Genomic DNA, 21,481 nt, shown 5'->3' with positions numbered 1-21,481 from the left:
GAGGCAAACAGGCTTGGCCTGGCAATGCCCATCTCCGCTCCTCTGTGGGGAGCATCGCTCACCTCCCTCTAAACCTCGAAGCCTCCAGCATTAATAAAATATCCCAGTGCGCTTCTGAAGCAACCTCCAGCTCCCCATTCATTGTTATTCACTTACTGAGCTGACTGCAGCACGGGCTGCTGGGCCTCGCACATCCAGTAGCCTGCCAGCTGCTCCTGGATCCGTGTGATCATCTGGGAGGATGCTGCTAAAGGAGCAGTTCAGCTCTGATGCCTTTTGAGTAAGAAAGAAACTGGCACACACCCCTCTTCTTCATGGGTGCACTCTTGACCCTACGTCCCTTCCCACGTCGGTGGTGGACCACAGCCAAGCAGCTCTGCTCAAAAGCCAGCTCCAGAGAGGCTGGGAGAGCATGAAATAGGCCAGCCATGGCTGCAAAAGCCCCAAACGTAGGAAAGTGGAACTGGAGGCATCACAAGTTTCTTGGCAGGCCAAAGATAATCCTCAGCTCTAGAATGGTAGCAGGGGGGAAACAGGTTTTCAAGTGAAACGTCAAGTTTCTCCACTACCCAACATCAGCAAAAAGCACTGCTATGCTGTTCTGATGTGCCTGTTCCCCAAAACTACTAGAAAAGGGTGAACAACCCAAATTACAATCCACATGCTCTCCTGTAGTTAACAGGATGGCTTCAGATGTTCCAGGAAAACTGTTTTTACGCTTTAAGCCACCTTTGTGAATGTGGTTGTATGAAGAAGTGGTTCTCCAGCATCACCACACCTCCGCTTCCCCAGATTTCTGAAGGGCAGCAACCCTGGGCTTGACTATGTCATTGTTCCCCATCAGCACTGAATACCCATGGGGGGGGGGGGGAGGAACCATTTCCTGTGTCATTTCTGATATAGAAGTGACATACTCTGAATTGCCATGAACTGAAATAAGAAGTAGAAGGTGGTCTGCACCGACATTTGTGCAACTCAGTTAAGATAACCATCTATCCCAGACTTCTTCTTGGTTCCTGCTGAAGACATTCTTATTTAGACAAATCTACCCAGATGTTTGGGACGCAGGTGGTGCTGTGGGTTAAAGCCTCAGCGCCTAGGGCTTGCCGATCGAAAGGTCGGCGGTTCGAATCCCTGCGGCGGGGTGCGCTCCTGCTGCTCGGTCCCAGCGCCTGCCAACCTAGCAGTTCGAAAGCACCTCCGGGTGCAAGTAGATAAATAGGGACCGCTTACCAGCGGGAAGGTAAACGGCGTTTCCGTGTGCGGCTCTGGCTCGCCAGAGCAGCGATGTCACGCTGGCCACGTGACCCGGAAGTGTCTCCGGACAGCGCTGGCCCCTGGCCTCTTAAGTGAGATGGGCGCACAACCCCAGAGTCTGTCAAGACTGGCCTGTATGGGCAGGGGTACCTTTACCTTTACCTTTTACCCAGATGTTTAGAAAGTTTGTGTGAGTTTTTAATTTGAGTCTATTCTATTCTTGCTTTAACTGTCTGCTCTAAATTAAGGTTGTAAGTTTTTTAAGTTTTTTATTGTTTTATCTTTTCTGTAAACCGCTTTGAGTTTTTTTCTACAATCAAGTGGTTTATAAATTTTACAAAACAAACAAACAAACCTGCCATTCCTGATCTACAGAGGTTGCCAAATTTCATGGGTGACCTTGGGCTAGTCCCTCTCATTAGGTCTTACCTTTGCAAGGTTGTTGTGAAGATAAAATGTGGGAGGGGAGCAAGACATGGATGCCACCCTATGCATCTTGAAGCAATGGCAACACAAAATCCTAACACCCACCCCGGTGGGACCTACAACAGGATATTGCTGTGCAGAATAATCTTTTCCGCATTTCAGTCATGGCCTCCTCCTCATACTCCATTCTTTTTCCTCTCCCATCCCACATGGTTTACCATTGGCTGTCCCTCCCTTCACCCCCCTGCTAATGGTCAGTCATTCTTCCACAACCTTAGCATGCTTAGTTTTCATTAGGTTTTTGGGATGGGGGACTGCCCTTCGCACTTAAGGCCCCCCCTCCCATGTTTTTTGCACATCTGCGAACTCTGCTATTCCCCTGAATCTGCTTATTCTTTCCCTCTTGTGTATGACTGGTCCCATTGCAGCTACATACAGAACAGCACTCGCAGTCTGAACATGGGAATAGGAGGAACAGCCACCATAGAACACAGACAGGTGGAAGGAGGGATGCAGCAGTTGCACTCACAGCCCGCTCCTTCTTTCATCTTCTTCCCCCACCTGTTAGACCAGCAGGCGGAAAAGGAGATTAATGAGAGAGACCAGGAAAGCAACGGCATGGGAGGTGCCTTAAAGCACTCTAAAGCATGGGCGCGGTCTTCAGGCTGAAGCCTGGCAAACTGAACAGAGGGAGAGTGGCTGGAGTTTCCCTTAGGAATAAAGAAGAACCAGCTTTAACTATGATGCACATTCATTTCTGCTGAAGCCACACTGCAGCACACCCAGCACAAAGCCAAGGCAGTAATCCGGGACTCTTACTATTCTGCTGTCAACTTGCATGGAGGAAAAAATGGAGCTCCTTTGTTTTGCAGGCCTTATTACTCCCTCTCTGCACCGCCGAGAGCTTTGTTTAAGATCCACCCAAATCCATCTCTACCTGTCTAGGCAGCAGTCGTTTTAAAAGGCCCTCAGAGAGCACGATCCCTCCTGCGCCTGCGGTGAACTCAACAAAACAAATTGCTTGATGTGGGTCCCTGCAAGTGAGTTATATTAATAGCTGGCAAAGCCCTCGTGCGTGGCCCATGTACCAACTCTATTAGCAAGGCTGATTCCCCACAGGCAGAAGGGGCAGGCAATGCCTCCCTGTGCTCACAGGATAAACGGGAAGAAACGGCACCGCATATTCTGCCAAAGCTGACCGTCACTTCAGGCATCCTCTGCTTCCCAGCATTTCCTCCCCTGCTCCACTGTGATGGTGCATATAGTGACCCCCTCGCTCCAAAAGAGCCCTCTGGATATGGTGCTTTGAAGGCTAATATTCTCAAAAATCTAGATGGTAAGCCACATCCTATTTTTGAATTAGTTCAAAGAATGCAGGTGGGAATAAATACACCCCAGCCTCGCCTCTGACATCCCATCCCAGCCAGCCACACCCAAGACAAGATGGATGGAGATTCTTCATCTATATGCCAGGATGTGCTTAGAAACCCTCCTTGTGGCTGGGAACCCTGGCTGGGCAGGGTTCTGGATCACAGAACCCTTCTGAGCATCTTCAGCCAAACACATATGTAATCTTCCTTCAGACAACGTGGGAAGGAAAGGAGATGTTGGGGCAGGCCAGTCCAATATCCCCTCCACTATTTACCGTATTTTTTGCTCTATAGGACGCACTTTCCCCCCTCCAAAAATTAAGGGGAAATGTGTGTGTGTCCTATGGAGCGAATGCAGGCTCCTTGGCTTCAGTGATAGCAACGCGAAGCCTCCAAAGCGCAGAGGGAGCGCTCCCTCTGCGCTCCGGAGGTTACGCGTTGCTTTTGCTGAAGCCTGGAGAGTGAGAGGGGTCGGTGCGTACCGACCCCTCTTGCTCTCCAGGCTTCAGGGATAGCCGCCTGAAGCCTTTGGAGTGCAGCGGGACCTCGCACTGTACTCCAAAGGCTTCTGGTTCCTTTTGCTGAAGCCGGGAGAGCAAGACTCTCCTGGCTTCAGCAGAGAGAGAGCTGCGCAGCACTCCTTCAGCGAAGCGGGAGGGGAAATGGAAGGGCCTCCATTTCTCCTGCCGCTTCGCTGAAGGGGCACTGAGCAGAGAGGGGGAGAATTTTTTTTTTCTTGTTCTCCCCCTCTAAAACTAGGTGCGTCCTATGGTCGGGTGCGTCCTATAGAGCAAAAAATACGGTATTCCCTACCAGGAATGCTGGTGAAATTTGCTATGAGCTGGCCAAGCCTCTAACTCAGGGGTCAGCAAACTTTTTCAGCAGGGGGCCGGTCCACTGTCCCTCAGACCTTGTGGGGGGGCCGGACTATATTTTGGGGGGTAAAGAAGAACGAATTCCTATGCCCCACAAATAACCCAGAGATGCATTTTAAATAAAAGGACACATTCTACTCATGTAAAAACACGCTGATTCCCAGACCATCTGCGGGCCAGATTGAGAAGGCAATAGGGCCGCATCCAGCCCCTGGGCCTTAGTTTGCCTGCCCATGCTCTAACTGGCCTGTAGTCTTGCTTGCAGGATTTCCCCATACCTTGGTACCAAGAATCAGATTACATCCCTATTCTCCATGCAATCTTAGAATGACAGAAAATGGCTACACCAAAGGGTCTGGATACAAAGAACATGAACAGACCTCGCCTTGTGGTATTTCTGCACAGCTGGTACCTACAGAATTGCTCTAGGCAGAACACGGTTGCTGCAGCCAGTACAGATCTGCCATGGGCCGAAAAGAAGTTTCTTGGCTCACAAGCTGCTTCTCTCTTTTCACAAGATGCCATCTAGCAAAAATCCTGCCCCTGCTATCGGCAACTTCCTCCCTCCTTCCTTCCCTTCCCATGGCTCAGTCCCCAAAGGAGGAAGTTGTTTTTGCTTGGCGACCCCCAGGGCAGTTTGCTTACCGTGACTGTTTTTATTCGCCCCAGTTGCCGAGTGCAGCTCCAGCCTGAACGGTTTATTAACAAAGTGCACTGCTCCCCGTCATCGCAAGGCTCCATTCCGCACCACTGTTTGTTGACAATGATCTGGGCTGCCGAACGTAGCCAGGGAAGTAAGGAGGAAGGAAAGTATGGAGAGAGAGAGAGGCAAAAAGGGATAAAAATTAAGCACAGGTTTAGCAAGAACCATGGATAAAACGTGAGATTTGGGCTTTTTCGTATGTCAATTTTATAGTGCAATTCTTTACTTATTTTTATATTTATATCCCACCTTTTCTCCAAAGAGCTCAAAGGGGTGTTCCCTCTCTATTTTTATCCTCACCACATTGCTATTCGACTGAGAGATTATGACACATGAGCTTCATGGCTGAGTGGGGATTCAAGTGCTGCTCTCCCATGTTGCAGTCCAACACTCTAACCATTGTGCTACACTGCACCACGACAAAGGTGCAGTTAACCAACTGCCCTCCCAAATGAGTCTGTTTTCTCCCCACCAGTGAGATCACCTCCTCCATTTCATGGGAGTGGGATTCCACAAAACAGGTTATCATGCCTGCACATACTAACTACTTACTTAAATAGAGTGAGGTTTACTTCTATATAAGCATGCATAACGTGGCACTGTTAAGACATACGGTATTTTGCTCATCATTGAGAAAGGCCCTTTGAAACAGAGTACTGGAAGAGGAAAAGGGGGGAACAGAGTGGAAATGAAAGCAAAGGAAGAGGGAAGGGGAAAAGGGAGAGTGGATCAAATCTATGAAGCTTTATGATGTGGTCATAACACCCCCGAACGTGAGAAAACAGGCCACCTGTGAGCTCAGAATAGCCTCATACTCGCCACATGTACCAAACAGCCACCCACAGGCGGGGGACACCTTCCCACACACGCATAGCAACACTAGGTAGCATGTCACTGTTGCACAATCTCAGCACATTACAACACAAGGTAACACATGCCCACACGCCAAAGCCTCAGGGAAGCTTCTTCTAAGGCCTTAAGGTTCAAGAGAGAATCCAGTGCATTTTTGTTTTGTTTTTACACAGTAGCTCCCAAAATATGATCAAGTAGCTTCCTAGAATGGGAAAGTAATGATTTTGTGGAGCCAAACCATTTCCGTGCAGCTCAAGACCAGGTTACCCTCAGTCTCAGAATCCAAAACACATGGCTATTTCCCTGAGGTTTTCTTGTTTCTCCCCAGACAGGCTAAAGCTTTTCTGATCACTCTAGTTAATGGATATCAGCAACAGCAAGTGTATTCTCAGGACCTGCCGACTAGGTCCTATTCTCTCTCTCTCTCTCTCTCTCTCTCTCTCTCTCTCTCTCCCAGCTTATCCACATTTACCTTTCCTCTGCTCTTTCTAGTTTCTAGGCACAGCCTCCAATTTAAAGCTCTGTGTCCAAGCACCCCCCCTTTTCTTTCTGCTTCAGAGCTTTCCCCATGGAAACCCACTCTTTAAAGCTCAATCGGAGCAAACTTCAATCCAAGTTGATGTTTGCTCAGCACAGAGCCTTAAGGTGCAGACTTCTGCCTGGAAAGGGCAGGGCAAAAGGTAAGTGTGGATAAACTCTGCTCCCCTCTCTCTTACTCTCTCCTTCAGAACTTTTGTCGTCCAGTGTTTTAAGTCACAGTAAAGCCTCCACACAGATAGTGAGTGGCCCTTCTCCCAGAGATTGCCTCTGTCTCCTCAGATGCTCACAGCAGAGGAGAAGAAGCAGTGCAACCGCTCAAACAATCTGATATCCCACCCGCTATAGCACACAGCCCACGAGGTTACCTAGCCAGTGTGGTGTAGTGGTTAAGAGCAGTAGACTCGTAATCTGGTGAACCAGGTTCACGTCTCCGCTCCTCCACATGCAGCTGCTGGGTGACCTTGGGCTAGTCACACTTCTCTGAAGTCTCTCAGCCCCACTCACCTCACAGAGTGTTTGTTGTGGGGGAGGAAGGGAAAGGAGAATGTTAGCCACTTTGAGACTCCTTAGGGTAGTGATAAAGCGGGATAGCAAATCCAAACTCTTCTAGTGGTGGATGGAAAAGAAGGGAACAGTGAACAAGCAGAGCAACAGAATGAGAAGCAGAGAAGCTGCACACTAGAGCTTTTAAAGAGATGGGCTTCCTCTTCAGGTGGGCACCTAGAAATGCTAAGCACCGATAACTGCTTTACAACAACATGCTTATCAGAAGAGGGCTTATGTATCTCCTCAGAGTGAGAGGGGGCTCTTGAAGCACGCAGATGGAGCGGCACTGCACATCAGTCCATACCCATGGGTGAGGAGCCTTTTCCAGCCTGAGACCCACTTTCCCTTCTGGGCAAGTTTCCTGAGGCAGCAGGCTAGTTGTGGGTGGGGCCAAAGGCAAAAGTGGGAAGCATGAGGCATTATCAAGGACACATTCCAGCCAGGCAAAAACACTCAAGGGGGTTGCAAAGCAAGGTCAGTAGGAGATGTGGCTGGTGAGGGCTTGTGGCCTAGGAAGAGTCCCTGAGGCCAGACAGAGAGGCTTGGGGGCCACATTTGTCCCCCCAGGCTTGAGGTTCCTCACCAAAACTGAATGTAATAACTTGATTCTTTTTATAACTCTATTGGATCTTAGTTTTGACTAGAAAAACCTCAGCTGGTTAGTTTCAGCACCCCTGGCAGAGACCTATAGATTTAGAGTGGGGGGAAAGACAGCAGTCCCTGCTAGCATTGGAGAGTTCACAGAGACTGTGATGTATATCAGTAGGAGAGCACCAAAAAGCCTCAACATTTCTTTCCACGTTTAAAGATGTTCTTATTCCTTGTTGGACCTGATCCACAGATATTTGGAACAATCAACTGAGGGAGGAGGAGACCTTGCTCTCTTACCATCCACACATGCAGGTTTTGCTTTCGTTGTTCCAGCCACTTGACCCCTCCGACAAGCACACCGTGCTGTCTGCCTGGCGATCATCCTCTTGGGATGGCTCATATCTCTGTCCAATGCTGTGATTTCACATGTCCCCACCTCCAGCTCCTTTCCTGCAGTGAGAGAATGGGAAATGAGACAGACTTAATCCCAGCAGAACAGGAGAAGTATGCAGCCTGTTTGCCAGAGCAGGGCAGGAGGAGTCAGGCCTCTTGGGTTAAAGAGGCAGCCTAAAATGACTCAGTGCCAATTGAGTATGCACACACACACACACACTACATTTCAAATGCAACCATTCCCCGTGAAACACTTTTGTGCATATGCGTACACTTTTTTTCACTGAAAACAAAAATGATTCTACTGGTTTTGCATCTTCCCGTTTTGGCAATCAGCCAAAAGGATAAAAATCATGCCGAGAATAGAGACACCTTCCAAGAAATGTGAATCCCTTTCTTTAAGTATGTTAATGACCAAAGACTTTGTTATACCAGACACTCAATATTTTCAATGAAGAGGTTATGTTAAGCATTATGTTTCATTGTTGAATATGTAAGTTTACATCTAGAGCCAATGGATAGAATGAACACCATTAGATGTACTGCTGGATAAGTGCTTACAAGTGGTTCTTGTATTATTATTTTTAGAAACCAATAAAAAATTGTTTTTTTGTTTTAAAAAAAATTACACCAGGCCTGTACAGTTCCAGCAACCTGGTTACCTTGATGCTGAGAGGAACCCAGCCTATCTCCATAGGATAGCTAACAATGTCCCAAGTCACTGGACCAAATTCAGCCATTTTGCATAGCTAAGCTTTGTGGTTGCACTAGATTCTCAACATGCTAAATCCATTCCTCCTCTCACTAGTCCCCTTGGGGATGGAATCTGGAAGTTTGGAAGAATCACACTTTTTTTTTTTACACTATATATGAGGCTGAAAAGACGAGCCAACAGTCCAGGGGGTGAAATTCAGATGAGAAGCTGAACCCAGACATTCAACAGAAGGTTTTACCTCCTTTACAATTGCTGTAAAGCGCTTGGGATCTCAAAGCAGGGACTACTGCCAGCCATGCACCCAAGTGCTTTACCTGGAGAACCACCTCTAGCCAGCACGGGGCTTCCCAAAGCCCTTTTGTTCTTCTCTCCACTTTTTGGCTAGGGGAATGCCACGCAGGGGCTGGGTAGCAGCAAAACACCCTCACATCCACCTTTTCCCATTTAAATGGGTTGGCCTCACACAGACTCGCTGCTTGTGTAGCAAGCATGCAAGAGATTGCTCCTATGGATTCCACTTTGTCTTTGCCACCTATCTACCTGGGCAGGCCGGCAGGCTGGCCTTCCTACTTGCCAGCCTGGCCACCCTGATAACAGCATGTTCCAACCGTTTCCTTCAATCTCTATATACTCTTCTTGCTGCTTGCTGCGCTATCAGCTGTTATCCAGAGCAGGGAAACAGAATGCAGATCTACAAATACTGGGCCTGCTGGCTCATAAGCTCCTTATTGTTACTTCTTGTGTTACCGTCTGTCCAAATTCCTTTTACTTTCTCCCTGAGCCTTGAGTATAATATACTTAAGATATGTATCTCCACATATCTGTGTCTATAACCTGCCCCTTTGAATAAGTTCAAAAGCCCCTCTGCTTCCCTATTAGATGGGCAACACCACTTTCTCATTTCCTCACATCTTCTTCAGTGGCATTCATGTGACGGAAGTGCATGCGATCACCAGGATTTATACCGGCACATGCAACAGCCTTTTCATATTTATTTGGACTGTAATATATACATTCAATCTCCAGCTCCCTGTTCTCTCTCTCTCCTAGAGAGAGTTATTTGTTATCTGAATAAGTAGATGTGAGCGGCTGAGACGTTTCTATTAGAACTGCATTCACTGGGTATGATTTACCTTGCTGCATGTTCTGTTATACCTTTTCCTGCTTATGATGACTTGGGGACTGATCCTGCCTGGCTTGTTCAGTGCTACTGACATCAGCAGGGAACAGACTCATAGTAACTTTGCTTTAAATAACTCCTTATCGTCAGCATATCCAAGTGCCACAAGTTACTCACACTGGGATGTTTCCATGACCCAATGTGGCTGAGGGAGCCGTTTCACACAGCGGTTGTGTTTCTCACAGCCCAACTGAATGTAAAGTGTGATGAACAAAACACAGGCTCCTGATTGCAGAGTAGGTATGGGCCAAGTATCGCAGCCAGTCATGGACCCACAGTAGACATCCCAAAGTCTTAAGGAGTCTGCACCTACCCATCACGTCTTACAAGTTTGCTTGTAAGCAACTTTTCAAACAGATGCTGGATAGTCCCCTTGATAGAGATGGGGAAATCTGTCAATTTCAGGTTTGTTTGTTTTTCAGTTTCCAGTTTTTCCACATTCAGTTCCTCATATTCCTGCATCAGTTTCTGAATAATCTTTTAAAAACAAGTCCTCATGAGAATGCAGCAGCATTTCAGTGCAAATTTCTAATGTATGTAGGCAAATTTGCCTTGCAGTGCACACAATTTTTCCTGACATTATAATTTTTGTATGCTATTTTCACATATGCATTTTTATCCACACTTTATTCTAATGCATACTCTTTTTTTGTACACCTTTCTTGGCTGGAGAACAGCCTGGCAAAATATGAAGAAGTGCAGATTTTGAAGGATGGCTGAGTTTCAGTTTGCGTACTGTTTGTAACATTGTGAATGAGATAGGCTTGCCAGCAGGAGCGCTGGGTTGGCTACACCACTTCATCCAGACAGCCCTGGTCTTACTCTGCCTCCCAGCCATGCTGCTGCCAGGAGGCTACTGTTGCAGCCCTGCCCCACTTGGCAAGCTGCTTCAGCTACCAGCAATGTGTCCTGCAGTATCTATGCAGGCATTGGAAGGAATGCTGCCCCTTTTAAGACAGTCACTTGAAGCAACAAGGAGGCATGCCTACAGAAAAGTATGTTTACTTGTGATTAGGCACCCCAGCCTGCTGTCTGCTATCTTTCAAGCAGTGCAGGGGTGGGGTTAGATTGGCCTAAGGGCCAGATTGCCTTCTGGACAGCCTTCCAGGGGGCCAGTGGCGGGCAGGGTGACATGCAAAAGTAGATGCATCAATAAATGCTAGTTTTACCTTTGTACAGTGGACCTGTTTCTTGACACATATGCATCTCTATCCATCATCCGCCCAAGCAAGGAAGGTAAGAGGGTAAGAGCTCTGCCTGGCAGAAACACTCATGGAGTGTGTATGGCAGGGCTGGTAAGGGGTGTGGTTTGGGAAGGGGGCATGTGGCCTGGGAAGAACCTCAGGGGCCAGGAAGCTAAGTGTGGAGAGCTGCACGTGGGCCTGAGGTTCTTCATCCATGAAGTAGTGAATTTGTCCCTGGCACGTATTATAATCAAGAAAAGGAAGGTGGGGGAGCAGGGAGGAAAGAGGGACTATGAGAGAGGAGGGACAAATCAAAATGGAAATAAAACAGGGGGAAAGGCACCGCTCTGGAAAATATTGATTGGAAGGAAGAAAGAGGGGGAAACGCTTCAACTTCTTTAACTGCCTGAGCAAAGAGGTGATTAAAGCACATTAAGGGATAGCTGCCATGTTCTGTGATCTCAGAAATATGCCCTAAAGTGTAGAAAGGCAATTATCATCCATGTCAGTGATTGCAAAAGTAGAAACAGACGGTACAATTTATTCCAAGCTAATTCTTTCTGGAATAAAAATGGTTGCTTTTTAACACCCGGCTCCCTAGTTTTCTGGGTACGCTAATTGCTGAACGCTCTTTTCTCCCAATTTGCTTAATATCAATGGAATGCTTTGTCACCTCAGAATCTCAGCACCATCGCTCTACTAATGCATTTCATTTTTACATCCTTCTTTATCTTCACATGAATTGATTTGGCATCGTGGGACTGGAAGGGATCTGAAAATGATCTATAGCATCCCTTTGTCCTAAAGGAGCCTTAATGCACCAACCCTCGGCCACATCACACATGAGCTCACCAAGAGAGAAACAGATAATCTAAAGCAGTGGTGTGTAACAGTAGCAACAGGTTTCACTGCTGCCTACCTGGCTGGGGTGGTGGTGAGGTTAAGACAACAGGGTTGCATCATCAGGACTGCTGGATTGGCTCCCATCAATGCGACCGTGCAGGCCCAACCTTACCTACCCTCCAGGAAAGTAGAAGTCAGGTTCTGTCCCACCACATAGGCTTCAAGTGATGGGCTCTACTAGATTATTTGCCATTTTGAGGCACATCAAGGTTTTCTGGCTTCCAGCTGTTTAACAATAGAAGGAACAAAAAGACTCCCCACTATTAGGTTGTTAGGAGTCCCTGATCTGTAGTATTTCAGATGCAGATTTCTATACATGGATCATCCCATTGGATGGCTCGTGGGGAGGCAATAGGTCACTGGCTCCACTGCCTGAGCCACCCTTTTGTAGCTGGCTCCGCCTTCCTGGTATTTTGCACCTGGCTCTGATTGGTACACAGCTTTTGGGGTCTATTAAAAAAGAAATCAGATCCCACAAACCTAAACTCTGCCCACCCTTTACTTAATCTATAATGAAAGTGGAGAACTGCTCATTTTATGGAAGATGCTTTGCTGAGTTTCAATACTAGTTTAGTACTGATTTGATAAAGAGGTTAAGAGTTTCCGAGGCCCTGGTTCAGATCTCATATTGGCCACAAAAGCAAGCCTTGATCCTTTATAGAGGTGAGGGGAATAATATCTCTTCACTTCATGGTTTTCTTACTCTGTGCTAGCTCTGGGGGAAGGGGAAGCTGCATTTCTCCATCTCTGGATATATATTTTCCCCCTATTTGTAAGCATAATCAACAGTTAGCACTTGTGTATATCTCTCTACATCTGCAGAGTATGGCATTAAACTGGACTCACAAACCCTCATGCAACTCATCTAAAGCAAGCATGAAATATTTATTATCTCCCTTGGGTAAAATGGCAAGCCAAAAATAGCAAATTTTAGCTTTGGGTCTACACTTGACTCAGAATTTTATTGGCATCTCTCCACCCACCACCTATTTGGCTGATCAAAGAGAAGCTCAAACAACATATGAAGTATGGTTTGCTCAAAGCAAAAAGGCATTAAGCAGGAGCTTTAATTCACACATTGCCGCACCATGCTGAAACGACATTAAATCCCTGTGTAGTTTGTCATGTACGACAATTCTACTGGAACTTTCTGCTTTTTTCTTCTTCTAAATTTCACATCTGTGGAATTCCCTCCCATTAGAAATCAGGCAGGCACCATCTCTGCTTAAGTTTCAAAAGCTGGGTTAAAATGGTTTTATTTCAGGAGACCTTTGCACTATGAATATTGTTCTGATGTTTCCATTTTCTGATGTTTCAATACACGTTTTCCATGTTACACATTGTACATGAGTTGCTTTGAGACATCTACTGAAATGTGGGGGATAAATTCCTGAAATAAACTAACAAACTTTAGTCTCTCTCGACTGAAACTGGAGCAGAGTTAAGCATTTACACAGCATATATTTCATTTTACGAGAGCAAACCTCTTTTGCAATGGAGGCATTCCTGGTCTTGCGAACTTTCAAAAGCCCTGAAAAACACAACCATGGCACATATTGAACAAGACTGTATTAGAGGGAAATGAGCAGTCATTGTCACTCTTCCTGATTTCGTTTCCAAAGCCGTTGATTCTTTGTCATGGTATATTAAGGTTAGACTAAAACAGGAGTGGGACACTTTCTGTCCACATGCCTAATGAGGCCCAGAAAGGGTCCTAATTTGGCCCACAAAGCCATTTCCCCCAAACAATGCCCACTTGCCTATCATCTTACGTGACATCAGGTGTAAGGAAGGTAAATGCGTGACTGGCTGCCATTACAGTCGTACCTCTGCTCCTGAATGCCTTGGGGGTCGAACATTTTGTCTCCCAAATGACCAAAAACTAGAAGTTGTTGTTCCGGTTTTTGAACGTTCTTTCGGAAGCCAAATGTCCAACAGGGCTTCTGCAGCTTCTGATTGGCTGCAGGAGCTTCCTGCAGCCAATCAGAAGCTGTGTTTTGGAAGTCAAACATTTTGGAAGTCGAACGGACTTCCGGAACGGATTCTGTTCAACTTCCGATGTATGATTGTACTTTGAAGCCTGTTTGCAAGAGGTTTGTATTGAAACCGCTCAGAGACTTCACAAATATATCTCTCAGCACCCGTCAGTCGAGAGGTACTGAATGACAGTGCCTCTGACGCCCATCAATGACAAGGCCCTTTCAACTTGACACCTGGCATAATAATGAGGTTGGGTGACTGACAGTTGGGTGGCCCTGCCCACCGGTCATAGAAGAGTCATGGGGTAGGGCAAGGAAGGATCTAGCCCACCCGCCAGATCCAGTTCCCCACTCATGACCTAGCAGGAAAGGCCCAATCTGCACTATACATTTAAAGCAGTATCATTCCACTTTAAACAGCCATGGCTTCACCCAAAGCATCCTGGGAACTGCAGTTTGTTAAGGGTGCTGAGAGTTGTTAGGAGTCCCCTTATTCTCTTCACAGACCTATAATCTCCCAGAGTTCCCTGGGGAAAGGGACTGCTGGCAAAACCACTCTGCGAATGGTAACTCTGTGAGAGGAATAGGGGTCTCTCAGCACACTTAAAAAATAATAACTCTCAGGAATTTTTGTGAGAAGCCATCCCTGTTTAAAGTGCTACGATACTGTTTTAGATGGGGTGTAATACAGTCCACAATCTTCAGCTTGCCACTAAGTCTAAATGCAGACTTTACAACTACAACATTGAGCCAGTTGAGTTCCTTATTGCTTTTACTCTTCCGCCCATTTTGCTTAACATCCAGCCAACAAAGAGTTCTGAAGAACTCAAAACACTTGCTCTGTTTTGTGATGTTTTCCTCGGTCCGCCTAAGCTATTGCCCAATTGTGGATTTCAGAATCTTTCTTATGGATCAATGCTGCTTCCATCTGTTTTATTTATTGCTGAATTCCAGGCAAAAATCACATAGCTAGTTTTGGATTTATGAGATTCTTCTTAGAATTTTCGCTATGCAGCACATCTAAAAGCAAGTCTGTTTGGGCTGTGTGTGATATGTACACACACTCACACATCCCAGCACTCAGTTTTCCTTGCCATGGAGGCATAGCAATGAACTGCAAGCAATCTCCACCTTAGCTGCTTTACAAACTGTCCAGTGAAAGAAGCTGTGCAGCAACCGGCCTTGTGGTCTATAACACACCTAGGGCTCTGGCAAGGCAGCTGATAATTTGGCAGTGTCTTGCCTCTTGCATGCGGGTGATCAGCACTGAACTCATAGCTCCTGCTCGACTGGCTGAGGCTGCATCAACTGAATTATTGAATAAATATTTGGTTTCAGTTGCTAATTGTGACATTATTTATGGATCCACATGGATCTGCAAAGTGCCCCTCACATCCTGGTTTGTAGGAGGCCTGTCTTGGGAGCTCTCGGTGGAACGTTTACGCTGACAGTGCTCTTTATGTTTCTGGGTGAGCAAACATCAGCACAGGATTTCTTCTGCAGCTTCTGGGCTTGCAGAGCTGTTTGTTACACAGCGTAAACTGGGGGAAAGGAAGTTGGGGAAAACCAAGGGCAACAAATCAGTTACTTAACAGGGCTCAGTGGATCTTGCACACACAAGGAGGGGGTGGGACCCAGGAAACGTTGGTTAGCAGCTACCCATGCAAATTGCCAACTGCTTCTAATAGTCTACTCCTTGTGTAATTCCTATTCATTACTCAGTGGTGCTTTATGTGGAGTGTTTCAGATACAAACATGGCTAGGATTTTCTGTGTTAAGTCAAAATGAAAATAGAAAATAGACAGAAAGACATTGGGTTACTCTTCTGGTAGATGTCTGCCAACCTGGAAAACTGAACTCCCCTTAGAAGCTATCATCTGAAAATGGGACCCTGAGCGAACTAAAACTGAACCACAGAATTATTAATGGTGAACATGGGTGGTTCTTTTCCCCATTGTGTGTGGGGGGGGGGACAGCCAAATGAACAAAGCATTTGACTTCCTCTCCCAAAGTTGTGGGCTTGCACCTTGTAAAGAGTCTTAGAAACCAACTGTCTCCAGGGCACTCTTCTGTAAACGAATACCGAATCAAGTGGGCTGGGAAGTCAAAGAGGTGATATATCATTCTCTTGAGTGCAGAAAATCATAGCAACTAGTTTCTCATTAACAACCCAACCACACACAGGCCTAGGTAGCTCTTGCCTTTGGAAAATAATCTCTTTCAGGACCAAAACTGCAAATTTAATGGACTATGGGACTTTCAAGGAGACCTCACTCATTGCAGACCTCCTTTCCTTTCCCCACTGGTAGCTTTTGCTTAAAGTAGGGGTAGTACCACATTGGCTACCTGTGACTGAAGAGTTTTAGGACCAGAAAAAATAAGCTCTGCTGAAAGATAAGAATGGCAAGTTTGAGGGTCACTGTGTTTAGGCTGCAGAAAGAGACCCAGTTGTGGCAAAGTGATGTGTTCAGCATCACAAGTGAAAGCTAGTGACAGGATTGGAACCTGATCTTAAAGGAGACCAGACCATTTGCCAGTCTAGTATTGTCTACTGCAATTGGCACTGGCTCCCTATGGGCTCAAGCAGAAGCTTTTCCCATTACCTGATCAAGCTCCATGATGCATCTCAGCAACCAAATATCAATGAAACTGGGTTGATATATTAAGATAGCATGTCCTGAAGGTCACATATCCCTATGACTTAGTGTTCACTACACAAAGAAGCTCCTTTCTCTGATCATCTCCTTCTCTCTCCAAAAGCATCGCAATTAAGTGCATGTTGAGCATGTTGAAGTACTTAATCGTGAAAGTGAAATGGAATCCTAGAAATAAGCCAATGTCTAAATCAAATGTCTAAATCAAAACCAACAATGCAAAAATCCCCTCTTCCTTAGACTGAGGTGCTTTCTCTCCCATGCATGGCTTGCTACTTGGGCTAAAGGTAAAGGTAAAGGTACCCCTGCCCGTACGGGCCAGTCTTGCCAGACTCTGGGGTTGTGCGCCCATCTCACTCAAGAGGCCAGGGGCCAGCGCTGTCCGGAGACACTTCCGGGTCACGTGGCCAGCGTGACATCGCTGCTCTGGCGAGCCAGAGCTGCACACGGAAACGCCGTTTACCTTCCCGCTAGAAAGCGGTCCCTATTTATCTACTTGCACCCGAGGGTGCTTTTGAACTGCTAGGTTGGCAGGCGCTGGGACCGAGCAGCGGGAGTGCACCCCGCCGCGGGGATTCGAACCGCCGACCTTTTGATCGGCAAGCCCTAGGTGCTGAGGCTTTTACCCACAGCGCCACCCGCGTCCCCTGCTACTTGGGCTACTCGGCCTAAATTTAAAACTTTCTCCAACTGGACTGCAAGTATCAGATTAAATCAATCTTCAAACTCCATGCAATAAACATGGTCATGTCACTTGTCACCCACAGCAGTACTGTTCAAAGTAGCTAGCAGCCAACAGACCTGAGCCCTTCCAGTAAAGGTTTGCTACGCAAAATTATTCAGCTCGCTAGAAAGGGTCAGTGGGAGATTACCCAGTGTGCTAAGAGCAACACAGCAGCCATGAACTGCCTCTATTAAACAAGGTGGGCACAGAAAATGAGTTTGATGCAGAGAGAATGTGAAGTCACAGGGAGGAATTCAGTGTAGCCCTAGGCAGATGGCTCCATTAGTGAAAACATTTCTGCTTGCTTCGTGGAATGATCTGCCTTCTCCTTTCCCTGTTCTGGGGGTTCTCCTGCCTCAAACCATTTTGGGGAGGGTCACAGGAGGCATCCATGAGGAGGAGTAGAAAGTCACACTGTGCTAGAGGAGGCTTCTGCTTGGGAGGAGTACTAAGTTGAATCCAGTCCATTGTGCATGCCCATGTGCAGATCTTCAGAAATGAGTCCACTGAATTACCGGTAAGTGGGACTTACTCCCAGATTTGTGCATCTAGAGCTAGGATGGGAAACATTGGGCCTTCCAAAAGTTGTTGCATGGCCAAATATCAGGGATAATGAGAGCTGATATTCCAACAACTAGAGGGCCACAGGTTCTACATCCCTGGTATAAAAGGTTGCAGCCTCAGATAAGGATTTAAACAGCCATACTAAAGTCCTCCAGATCTCTCCTTTCATGAAGGTTTCCCTTATGTGTGTGTTTGTCAAGTGCAAATAGAAGAAGAAGAAGAAGAGTTTGGATTTGATATCCCGCCTTTCACTCCCTTTAAGGAGTCTCAAAGCGGCTAACATTCTCCTTTCCCTTCCTCCCCCACAACAAACACTCTGTGAGGTGAGTGGGGCTGAGAGACTTCAAAGAAGCGTGACTAGCCCAAGGTCACCCAGCAGCTGCATGTGGAGGAGCGGAGACGCGAACCCGGTTCCCCAGATTATGAGACTACCGCTCTTAACCACTACACCACACTGGCTCTCTCCTGGCTAGGACCACCATTCTTCTGCCCTGATCTTTGGCTCTTCAAGTTCTGAATCCTTCTTAGATATTTATTATTTCATAAAATTTATAAACTGCTCAATTGTAAAAAAAAAACAAAAACAAAAAAACACCTCAAAGCAGTTTACAGATATGAGAAATTTGCTACTTAAATCTCCTTCCAGGAGGATTGTTATTGCACATGTAGCTTGACTGAGCTTACAAATTTTGGCTTAAAGGCCCTCATTTTTCAATGGGCCTTCTTCCCACACAACTTTGCACAGAAGTAAAGCCTTAAAATTCGCTGTTTGCTCTTTTATTCAACCCTGCTGCCTCCTGTATGGAAAAACCATAGGAAATGTGTAGGTTGTGTCTTATGCCTTTGAAATTTAAATTCTTCAAATGACCCACATAAATCAGGGAAGGAAAACCAGGGATGGGTTGGAAGTGAGGTCAACAGTTCCTCATTCTTGCCTTTGTAGCCTTTTATAAAAGGAGAGGTTAGTGGAATGACCAAATGTGTTCTTGGAGCCTTGATCCCTGATTTTAATTTGAAAGGACTCTCTAACTCATCTGTGAAAAGGTAACCCAGGCCGTGTCCCTTGGATAACCTGGGTGCCACTATGGCACAGCATTTCAGCTAGCTTCCAATTGCTTGCTTTTGTTTTGTATGCCCATACTTGGGCTGGTTTTTTGGCGTGGGGGGGGGGAGCGGAATATGTAATGTGCTTAAAGCAATTTGCCAGGGTGGTAGGTGGGGTGGCCTACATCTTCCCTGCTTCAACATACCAACCGGCCTGAAGCTTACCAGGTGCTTTTATAAAATCCGAGGAGTCTTGGGTGCCTGAAAGGCCTTTCTGTCCAAATCCCTATGTGCCTTTCTGGTTCTGCTTGCTCTTTCCAACCTAAATAAAGAAGGGGTGATCATGGCATTTAGATTTGTTTTAACATGTTCTCCTCGCCAGCAACCCCAGGATAACCCTCAGGACCTTAGACAGCGGCAATGATCCCTATTTAGATTACCCCAGCCTCATCGCTGGGTTCCGATTTGTGCATAGCCTTGAAGGCGGAATAAGGGAAGCTCCTTCCCTGCACTCTCTGCAAAGGCCATAAGGTGCAGTGGCAAAGTGGTGTATGAAACGGGCAAGGACGTACCTTCCTTGGGTGGATGGGAATACAGGAGCCAGAAGAAGAGGAGGCAACAAAGTGTAGCACTTATCCCTGTAGACAGCTCTCTCCATCCGGCCAGCATCCTTATAGAGGTTTTCCCAGATGGGCCAGCAGATGGGCCAAAGAGGGTGGGGCCCCCTCTCCGCCCCCTAAATCCAGACTTTCACACAATCCAACTACCAGGGGGGTGTTTTCCTGGCACAGAGGGGCTCCAGCTGTGCCTGGAGCACAGCTGCATTCCCTTCACAGCAGAGCCAAGAGACAGGCAGTAGCAGCATCAGGCTTCTGAAGGGGGGGGGCAGCTTCAAACTGCTACTTTACAGAGGCCCCGACGAGCTCCTTTTAGGATCCGGCGCGTCTCATCCCGAAGTCCAGAAGCGCCATAAGTCTTATTTCTCACAGGATCCCGAGGTGGGGGGTGGCGATGGAGAGAAATGTCTTCTTTTTCACGTGCTATCTCCCAAACTCCAGCCTCCCCGCTTGTCCTGGGAAAGAGGGCGCTCCAAAACCCGACGGGCACCCAATGAGTCGCTTGAAAAGTATCCCCAGGGTCGTAGCCGGAGGGAGCCGCCCCTTTCCCGGGTGCCGGTGGAAGTCCCGAACGCCCTGCAGTTCGGTTCCGGACTTCCTCCGGGCCTTTCAGCTCCTCGGCGATTCAGCAGGCGCTGCGCCCGTTCCTGCCAGCACTTGGGCGCCGTTGGTCAGGCGAAACCCTCGCGGCGGCGCGCTCTCCTCCTTGCAGAAGAGCCCACCCGGGAGCAGATCGGCTCCTCGCCTGCGCCGCCGCTCGCTCCGCCGGCCTCCCCAGCGCGCGAGGAGGACGATTCATCCTGGGATGCGAGGAAGAGCACGGGGGGTGGGGGTGGGCACGATGCGGCGGGAGTGGGCGCGCGGGGCGGGGGTCCTCAGCCAGAAGCTTCCGCACCCTTTGGGGGAAGGGGGGGAACGCGCGATTCCGGGTGTGGACGCGCGTCGCGGCTCTCCCTCCAAGCGTGCCGGCGAAGGCGCGGGGCCGCCGCGGCTACCTGTGGCAGGGCGCCTTCCCAGGACCCGGCCGTCGGCTGGCGGCGTGATCTGTCGGGGTGTTTTTGCGCGCGCGCGCGCGCAACGGAGGAGGGGTGACGAGTCGATCCGAGGGATCCGATGTGTGTGTTCCAAATGTGCATACACAGAAGGATACCCGAGCAAGATCCGGAGCTGGGGCTCGCAATAACCGCCCGCCTTCTCTTTTTCCACGACGCAACACGGCCTCGCCACACACACGCGCGCACGGAGAGAGAGAGAGACTTCCCGGCTCTCCGCAGCAGGAGCGGGCGGCACGTTCCCGGTGGCGGAGGAGCCCCGGCGCCAAGCCGAGTCCGACCGAGGGCTGCGGCAGGAGCCTCGCCTCCTTCACTTTTGCTCAGGCCGGAGCGGCGGCGCGGGAAGAAGCGCCTCCGGACTCCCCCGCGGAGACACCCCGAGGGGCATCTCTCCGCTCCCGCGCCGCGCTGCCGCCTCCTCCGCCTCGTGCTCCTGCAGGGTGCCGGCGATCCCCGCGAGAATCAGCCCCCCCCCCCGCACTGCTGCTGCTGCAGAGGCAGCTTCTCGCCAGCCGGGGGTGGGCAGTGCCTGCGTCTTCCTCCTCCTCGTGCGGAGAAAAAGATCCGGGGAAAGTTTTTCTCTCGGCGATGGGCTCTCCTGCACTGCCTGGCGCCCCGAAACGGCGGCACCGGCGGCAGCGCCTGCCTATCCCTTTGGCCGCGGGCCGCCCTCCCAGACGGAGACCACCTGCTCTGAATTCTCCTTGGCGGAGTGTCTCCCTCCGCTTAACCCCTTCCTCGCCGCGCTCCCGGGAGCCGCTGCCTGCCCACCTGATCAGCTCGCAGCCGCCGGGCTGCCGCATTCCCTCGCTCGCGCGGCGCCTTTTCTCGCTCGCTGCTCCGCTCAGGCCGGATGAGAGTCCGGCTTAGAAGGGGGGGGCGCCCTCCTCCTCCTCCTCCTCCTCCTCCTCCCCTTAGAGAAAGGTGAAAACCGCAGGGCATGAGGGTGGGGGGGGGCGATCAGGCAATGCCGCATTTCTGCGCTTCCTTGTCCATCCCGGGCAATTATGGAGGGACTGGAAAGGGCGGCTGGCCGTGCGCTCACCGAGAGCGATTCGGCTTCTGGCGCCGGGCTCCCTCGCTCGTGGGATCGGCGCCGGATTGCCGCGACCCCGCTCCCCGCGAGGCCGGGGTGGCCTCCGGGTACTGCCCCCGAAGGGACAGCTGCGGAAACCGACGCCGCCGCGTACAATGCGCAGAAGCCGCGGGACAGGATGCCGGACGGGCTGCTTCCAGAGCTGTGCGGCTTGCCTGCTCCGCTGTGCTCGGCGGAGCTCGGGGCTGGATCCGGGCGCCAGGGGCGGTGAGCGAG

The 21,481-nt window shown here is 48.9% G+C and overlaps 1 protein-coding gene across 2 annotated transcripts in view; it reads right to left on the bottom strand.

The window, feature by feature from the left end:
• The window catches only part of LOC307219066 (chemokine-like protein TAFA-5), a 28,859-nt gene extending 9,159 nt beyond the window's left edge, over positions 1 to 19,700 (bottom strand). The window contains exons 1-5 of one of the 2 annotated variants that reach the window (XM_079981938.1): positions 19,073 to 19,700; positions 18,726 to 18,822; positions 13,020 to 13,066; positions 7,458 to 7,610; positions 4,574 to 4,701 (exon numbers count right to left, since the gene is read on the bottom strand). In XM_079981938.1, coding sequence (XP_079838064.1) covers positions 4,574 to 4,701; positions 7,458 to 7,610; positions 13,020 to 13,066; positions 18,726 to 18,822; positions 19,073 to 19,169 — 522 coding nt within the window. In that variant the 5' untranslated portion in view covers positions 19,170 to 19,700. The remainder of the gene's footprint in view (positions 1 to 4,573; positions 4,702 to 7,457; positions 7,611 to 13,019; positions 13,067 to 18,725; positions 18,823 to 19,072) is intronic. The other variant, XM_079981937.1, reaches the window with a different exon arrangement.
• Between the last annotated feature and the right edge of the window lie 1,781 nt (positions 19,701 to 21,481).

The sequence above is a fragment of the Podarcis cretensis genome, assembly GCF_951804945.1.
Source record: "Podarcis cretensis genome assembly, chromosome: 6".
NCBI classification, from domain to species: Eukaryota; Metazoa; Chordata; class Lepidosauria; order Squamata; family Lacertidae; genus Podarcis; species Podarcis cretensis.
Note: the sequence above shows the minus strand (reverse complement) of the source record. Positions and strands in the feature narration are given on the sequence as shown.